Consider the following 7,122-nt stretch of genomic DNA (forward strand, 5'->3'; position numbering starts at 1 on the left):
GGCGGGAGCGGCCGGCGAGGGCGGGTGGCGGGGAGGGGGCGGGCGGGGAGCCGGGGGCGGGGCCAGCGCTCAAGGGGATGCCAATCAAAGCATCAACTTCAAATTGTGTCTGAAAGCCGCGCCGCCGAGCGGAGGGCGGCCGCCGCAGTCGGCGCGCGATCGCGGAGCCGGGCGCAGCCGGGAGCCGGGCGCCAGCGAGCACCGGGCCTAGGAGCAGCCACCGGCCCCCGCCTCCGGGCCGGCCCAAGAGCGCCCGGCCGGCGGCCCGCTGCCCCCCGCCCCCCGCCCACCGCCCCCAGCCTCCCCCCAGCCCCGCGCCGGCCTCCCCCGCCCCTTTGATACTTGCCCGCCGCCGCCGCCGCCGACTCCGCGGACATGTCCTTTCCGCAGCTGGGCTACCCGCAGTACCTGAGCGCCGCGGGGCCCGGCGCCTACGGCGGCGAGCGCCCGGGGGTGCTGGCCGCGGCCGCCGCAGCCGCCGCGGCAGCCGCCTCGTCGGGCCGGCCGGGGGCGGCGGAGTTGGGCGCGGGAGCGGGGGCGGCCGCGGTCACCTCGGTGCTGGGCATGTACGCGGCGGCCGGCCCCTACGCGGGCGCGCCCAACTACAGCGCCTTCCTGCCCTACGCCGCCGACCTCAGCCTCTTCACGCAGATGGTGAGTGCGCCCGGCCCGCTCTCACGCGCTGCCCTCCGGCGGCGCGATCTGGGCGCCCGGGCCGGGGGCGCGGGGGCCCCGGGCCGGCGGGGCGGAGGCGGCAGGGAGCGCGGAGAGGCCAGCCCGGTAACGGCCCGGCCCGTGGGCCTTGGCAAGCGGGGAGATGGGAGGCCTGGACCGCGCGGGGGGTCCGGGTGGGAGTCGGGAGGCCCACTGTGGAGGCCCGGGGCCCGCGGCCCGCGCCGAAGGTCGGGACAAACTCGTGCTCGACGCCCCCGATTCGGTGGCGGCGGCGGTGCAGGCGGGCGAGGTTCAGGCGGGGCGGCTTGGCCCCATTTGCCCGGCCGCCCCTTCCCGGGCCGCGGGCCCCGCTGCGCGACCTTTTCAGCTTTGGGGCTGGGCCGGGAGACTCGATTTCCTCCCTCTTGGGCAGAACTCGTGCGGTTGTAACCCGTGCACCCGAGGGAACCTTTTAAAGCGAAATAGAGGCGGTCAGAGTGAGGCTAACAATGGAGATCGGCGGGCAGTGGGGTCTCCAAGGCCCGAGTGCACATTTGAAATTTAAAAAAAAAAAGGCGAAATAATTGTTGGCGTCTGAAACGGTGTTTGCTTTGACTTCCGTAAGTTGTCAAAGTTTTCATTTCATTTGCACCGAAAAGAAAAGCAGTTTTCTTCTTGCGTTATGTAATGGAGGATTAAAAAGAGCTGTGTCCCTGGGCTTAAAATAAATGCTGTCCTTTTAGCCTCCTGTCCCAGTGGGTGTCAGATGTGGGGGGTGGGGTGGGGAGTGTGCTGCAGATTGAATGCTCCGCAGGCCGTTGGTCTAAGGGCCATTTCTCTAAGGTCTGCCTGCGAAGTCTAGTTTAAACTTCGGGCTGCTGGGGACGGCACGCCGAGCGCAGGGGTCGGGAGGCAGCCCCCTCCTGCGCTGCTGCCCGCGGGGTCAGGCAATTTGCAAGCACCCCTCCCCCCCGCAGGCCTCCCCACTCCGCGGAGAAGAGACGGAAAATAAACACCCGGCAACTGTACAGGAGCAAGGCGGCCGGCGTGTTTTGCTGGAACTTTTCTTGTAGTTTTGAAAAGAAAGCCTATTTCTCTGAAAGCGACCCCAGCTGCCGTTTAGCTCGGTTGCTCTGGAAAAAGATCAGCTCCCATTTTGTTCTGGCGGCGGGGATGCCGGGGAAGCGATGAGAGATTTACAAGGTATCCTTTCAAAGAGAATTCCCAGCAGAGAGGAGGCCGAAATGTCTTCCTTACAGTTACAACCAAAATAATTAGAAACGTGGAAAGGACGTTTTGCAAAGATTAGGCAGAAAACGAAATCTGGCCAGAGAAGCGTTGTCTGTGTGGCTTCGACCACCGGACTAAATAGTCCAAGAAATCTGCTTTTTGCAACTTTCTCAGAGTCGGAGGTCCCCTTCTGCTAACACAACTCGACAGTTTTTACATGGAGGATATATATGTATATATATATATTTATTTAACAGAAAATTTGAATACAGTTATGTGCCATTTGGGAAACCTGCCTGTGTTTGTGCATGAGGGTGGGGGCCCTGCAGTGAGGACCCTCTCCCACTGTATTGTGGTTGGAAACAGAGATACTTATTTTTTTTTTAAGGGCAAATTATATCGAAATCCGCCCCCCCTCCACCCCCAAAGGTATGTGTGAGTGTGTGCGTGTGTTTCCTCCTGGACTCCTGTTCCTTCTTGGAAAGAAAGCCTAAATCCAAACTCAAATTCTAGGCCTAGGTTTTCCAAGCCCTTACGGTTGGGGATTTGGAAGTCAAAAGATAAAATTGTGAGTGAATGTCTGTCTGGGCAATTTATGGTAATAATGAGGCCTAATGAGGTTGTTAGAAAGATAAAATGTTATTTACCAAAAAACCTGATGGGATAATTTGACTTGCTGTGTTTTACTACCGATGATAAAAAGAATATTGATTGCAAATAAATCACCGCCTCTAAATGCCTGCAAACAGTTTCTGCTTGCTAGCTCCTGATCAAAGTCAAACTTGAGAGATAAAGTCCCTGAGAAGGGGCCGCGGAAGCGGTTCTGCTTAGCGCAGCCGGCGCTCGAGGCCTCGCGTTAATGTTTTACCGGATAAGCCTTCTTTTTGTATTTTAAGAAAACAAGCGGTGTTTTTGTTATTGTTGTCCATCATGGCCAGGATTAAAATTTTAAATTGCCTGCCACCCACTGTAGACCTTTAAGTGCGGGTCAGCCATTCTATGCAGATTTAACGTGGGAGCTAAAAGGGGCGTGCTTTCATTTTAAATTGCTGGCGGATTTGGATTCTCTGAAAACCCGGACGGTTTATTTTGTTTGACCCCCTCAGGGTCGAAGGGAGGGGGGGCCTGGGCTCTCGGTCCTCCGAGTTTGGAGAAACTTTTATCAGCCCAGTTAAAAGGTTTTCCCCTCGAGCGAGTGTGAGATAAACTTGGAAACCCGGGCTTCTGGAGAGGTTGTGGGAGGTGGGGGTGGGGGCAGCGAGGGCGGCCTAGGGAAATTCTAGGGTCCCCGGCGCCCGCTGTGGTCCTCGGAGCACATTGCGAGGATTCTGGAACTTTTCTTGAATGACCCCCCCCCCCCAAAAAAAAAAGATGTCTCGGTGATTGGCAGAAGCGCCGCTTCTGGGGGCGGCTTGTGATCCGACCCCCTCTTCCAACCCGGGTGGTGCATTAGGGTCAGCTTCCTGCTCCGGAGCGGGCTGCGCTGTCTGCCCCCGGCTCGCCCAGTTTCGGGGGCTCACTCTCTGTCTCTGTCTCTCTCTCCGCTTCCCCCCCCCCCCCTCGCTGGGCCTGTGGCTGCAGGGCTCACAGTATGAGCTCAAGGACAACCCCGGGGTGCACCCCGCCACCTTCGCGGCCCACACGGCGCCAGCCTACTACCCCTACGGGCAGTTCCAGTACGGAGACCCCGGGCGGCCCAAGAACGCCACGCGCGAGAGCACCAGCACGCTCAAGGCCTGGCTCAACGAGCACCGCAAGAACCCCTACCCCACCAAGGGCGAGAAGATCATGCTGGCCATCATCACCAAGATGACCCTCACGCAGGTCTCCACCTGGTTCGCCAACGCGCGCCGCCGCCTCAAGAAGGAGAACAAGGTGACGTGGGGCGCGCGCAGCAAGGACCAGGAGGACGGCGCTCTCTTCGGAAGCGACACTGAGGGGGACCCGGAGAAGGCCGAGGATGACGAAGAGATCGACCTGGAGAGCATCGACATCGACGAGCACGACGGCGACCAGAGCAACGAGGACGAGGAGGACAAAGCCGAGGCGCCGCGCGCGCCCGACGCGCCCGCGGCCCTCGCGCGGGACCAGGGCTCGCCGCTGGCTTCCACCGACGCGCTCAAGCCCCCAGACTCGCCCCTGGGCCTGGCCAAGGAGCTCCCGGAGCCCGGCAGCACGCGCCTGCTGAGCCCCGGCGCTGCGGCGGCCGGCGGCCTGCAGGGCGCGCCGAACAGCAAGCCCAAGATCTGGTCGCTGGCCGAGACGGCCACCAGCCCCGACGGTGCGCCCAAGGCCTCGCCGCCGCCGCCTTCCGGCCACCCGGGCGGCGCGCACGGGCCCCCGGCGGGCGCGCCGCTGCAGCACCCCGCCTTCCTGCCCAGCCACGGACTCTACACCTGCCACATCGGCAAGTTCTCCAACTGGACCAACGGCGCGTTCCTCGCGCAGGGCTCGCTGCTCAACGTGCGCTCCTTCCTGGGCGTGGGCGCACCGCACGGCCCGCACCTGTCCGCGCCGCCCCCGCCGCAGCCACCTGTCCCCGTGGCCGCGGGGGTGCTCCACGGCGACAAGGCCTCCGCCCGCTGCAGTCCCTCGCTCCCAGGTATGGCACCCGGGGGCCCAAGCCAGGAATCAGAGAACCGGGGAGAGCCTAGGGGCTGAGGGCAGCGCTGGCCCAGGGTGGGGTGGCAGAGGGGATCTGTGGCCCGGTGAGGGGGTAGAGGGGAGCACTAGCCCCGGAGGGAGGATGGCATGGAGGGGATCAGTGGCCCGGTGCGGGGGGTAGAGGGGAGCACTGGCGGGGTGGGGGGAACGTATGGGGGAGTACTGGCCCCTGGCCCCGGGAGGGTGGCGTGGAGGAGATCACTGGCCAGGAGGGGGTTTGGCTGGGGGCGCTGACTGCCCAGGAGGGTGAGACCGGGTGCCCACCCGGCTGGGGTTGAGCCACGATTCCTGCCTGAAGTAGAGGAGCGAGACCGAGGCCCTGGGCTCCCGGAGAGAGCCGCGCTCACCCGTTGGCCTGCCCTGGGGGGTCGGGGGTGTTTCTGGAGGCACTTTCCAGGGGGGGAGGGAGGTCCAGCGCTCCTCCGCGGCGCCCCTCGCCCGTCCGGGTCCTAAGCTCGTTGTCTCCCCGTTCCTCCCAGAGAGAGACCTCCTCCCCAGACCGGACTCGCCCGCGCAGCAGCTGAAGTCGCCCTTCCAGCCGGTGCGCGACAAGTGAGTGCCTGTTGGCCTTTATGGCCGGGCGGGGGGCGAGGGGGTGGGGGCGGGGGCGCGCAGCCCGCGTAGACCGCGCGCGGGTCCACGAGCCCTGCGGCGCCCTGGCCGGCTGGCGGAGTCCACCTGGGTTTCTCCCGAGCCGGGAGCCGCGCCGGGCCGCGATCCCGCGCCTCCTCCCCGGGCGCTGGGCGGGCAGAGTCCCCCTGCCGGGTCCCAGCTTCCGTCCACTGACAGCGCTGTGTTCTTGTCTCGCTGTTTCCCGCTCCCCGCAGCTCGCTGGCCACGCAGGAAGGGACGCCGCGGATTCTAGCAGCGCTCCCGTCGGCCTGATCCAGGGTCGCCTCTGACTTTCTCCGGGGGGAGGGAGGGGGGAGATCTTCGGGAGGGAGGGGATGAGGGAGGAATTAAGACAAATATGTGAGACTGGTGCAAAGGACAGATCTGGCCACGAAGTCGAGGACTCTCCCATCCATCGCTTTCTGCAGAAAGGGGCGCGTCCGACCCGAGCTCCGCATCCAGGCAGCCCGGCCTGAGCTCGGGGGTGGCTGTCACCGTGCTCCGGGTGACTGTCGGTTCGGTATATGTCCCCGCCACGTGCTTGTGTCTTTTTTTTCCCCTCTTCCTGTATATAGAGTGATTTCAGATTGTAAATAGCGCGTCAGCAAACTTGTCTAAATCATATATTTTTGTCTAATAAACTAAACGAAATGATGGCCCCTGCTCCTGCTGCAGTGTGTGGCTGGGCGTCGCCGCGGGCGTCCTCAACCCGGGAATCCGAAACCCTGGCGGGGGCTTTTACTGCCCCTGGCTGGGGAAGGGGCTCCTGAGGAGTTTCCGCCCCAAGGCCGTGTTGCTCAGCGTTTCCGCTGTTGTTGAATTTGTGAATGTTGTCACCAGGGCAGTTTCTAGTTGGCAGTTCAGTTCCTTGCAACTCTTACAGATTTATCTGGGCATGCCTTTCTCAGGACATAAATGAGTTCGATTTTAGGCAGTTTATAAAACGATTTTTTTTTTAAGTGGGAAACGATGGGGTGGGGGAATGAAAAGAATTTTCAATCCTGTCCCCAAAGGAGAACTTCGTATTTGAAATCAATTTATAACCAGTTGTCTGAGCGGTGCACTGTGGCGTCGGGGCATTTCGTGGGTAGAATGAGTACATAATGGAGTATGAAATTTTGCTTTCAGTGTATTTTTTAGCTATTTGGCTAAATCACACTTGGATAAATTGGAAGTTTCTTTCTTCTTTTTTTTTTTTTTAAACACCGCTGGCAGGCCAGGGATGCAGCTAGGTAGTTGTCTGGGCTTGAGCCAGGGGAGATTGCTATAATGGGGGGTGGGGGTGGGCAGTGACAAAGAGGGGAATCGGGCTTTGGTCTTCCAGAGACGTCCCTTTAAACTCAGGCGCCCTGCCCTGGGCACACCCAGGGAGCCGAGGAGCCAGTATCGCCCAGATGGCCGCCGGAGCTCCAGAGGCAGCCGCAGTGCTGGTAGGAGACAAAGCGGGTGGAGCGTGGATGCGCGGGTGAGAGCCGGCCGGGCGCCTGGGGGGCCGCAGCCGTCAGGACTCGGGCGCTAGGAGCAGGGCGCACAGCCTGCGCTTCCAGAAGGTGCAGGCAGGACACTCGGCGTTGAATTCGTTAGCACTGAGAAAGCAAACGTTTATAAAACCGCCCGCGAGGATGGAGGGAGGCCGCGGGGTAGGCTGGCCCTATGGGGCCGAGTCCGAGGTGCCGGGCTGAACGTTCCTGACCCCCAGCCCAGCCCCCAGATTCGCCCTCCGGGGACCCGCTGTCACCGGGCTGCTTTCCACGGCGAGGACCGCGGCTGCGGGACAGACCAGGCAGGGTGCCACTCCGGTGCGGCGGTGGAGGGGGCGCTGGCGCCGCGAACGAACGGGGCGGGCGGGCGCAAACCCTTGGCCCTCCGGCCCCGGGCCGCCTGCGTCCTTCTCCAGCGCCCCACCCCTCCCCGCCCCCAGCTGTCTAAAGGAAGAGGCTCCTGCCGCGCCCCTAGGCTGAA

At 62.5% G+C, this 7,122-nt stretch overlaps 1 protein-coding gene across 1 annotated transcript; it reads left to right on the forward strand.

Annotated features, from left to right (window-relative positions):
* The first annotated feature begins 333 nt into the window (after nucleotides 1-333).
* Nucleotides 334-6,349, forward strand: IRX1 (iroquois homeobox 1). Its single transcript, XM_065905395.1, has 4 exons — nucleotides 334-654; nucleotides 3,466-4,486; nucleotides 5,028-5,100; nucleotides 5,376-6,349. Exons 1-4 carry the CDS (start codon nucleotides 376-378, stop codon nucleotides 5,431-5,433), a joined length of 1,431 nt encoding a protein of 476 aa, XP_065761467.1. The 5' UTR covers nucleotides 334-375; the 3' UTR covers nucleotides 5,434-6,349.
* Nucleotides 6,350-7,122: the final 773 nt, after the last annotated feature.

This window comes from Muntiacus reevesi, chromosome 14, assembly GCF_963930625.1.
Source record: "Muntiacus reevesi chromosome 14, mMunRee1.1, whole genome shotgun sequence".
Classification (NCBI taxonomy): Eukaryota; Metazoa; Chordata; class Mammalia; order Artiodactyla; family Cervidae; genus Muntiacus; species Muntiacus reevesi.

Bases quoted from the DNA above. Each gene is read 5' to 3' on its own strand.
- IRX1 (XM_065905395.1), top strand. From the start codon at position 376: ATGTCCTTTCCGCAGCTGGGCTACCCGCAGTACCTGAGCGCCGCGGGG. The intron at 4,487-5,027 runs GTATGGCACCCG...CGTTCCTCCCAG, and splicing joins CTGCAGTCCCTCGCTCCCAG to AGAGAGACCTCCTCCCCAGA. The intron at 5,101-5,375 runs GTGAGTGCCTGT...CGCTCCCCGCAG, and splicing joins TTCCAGCCGGTGCGCGACAA to CTCGCTGGCCACGCAGGAAG.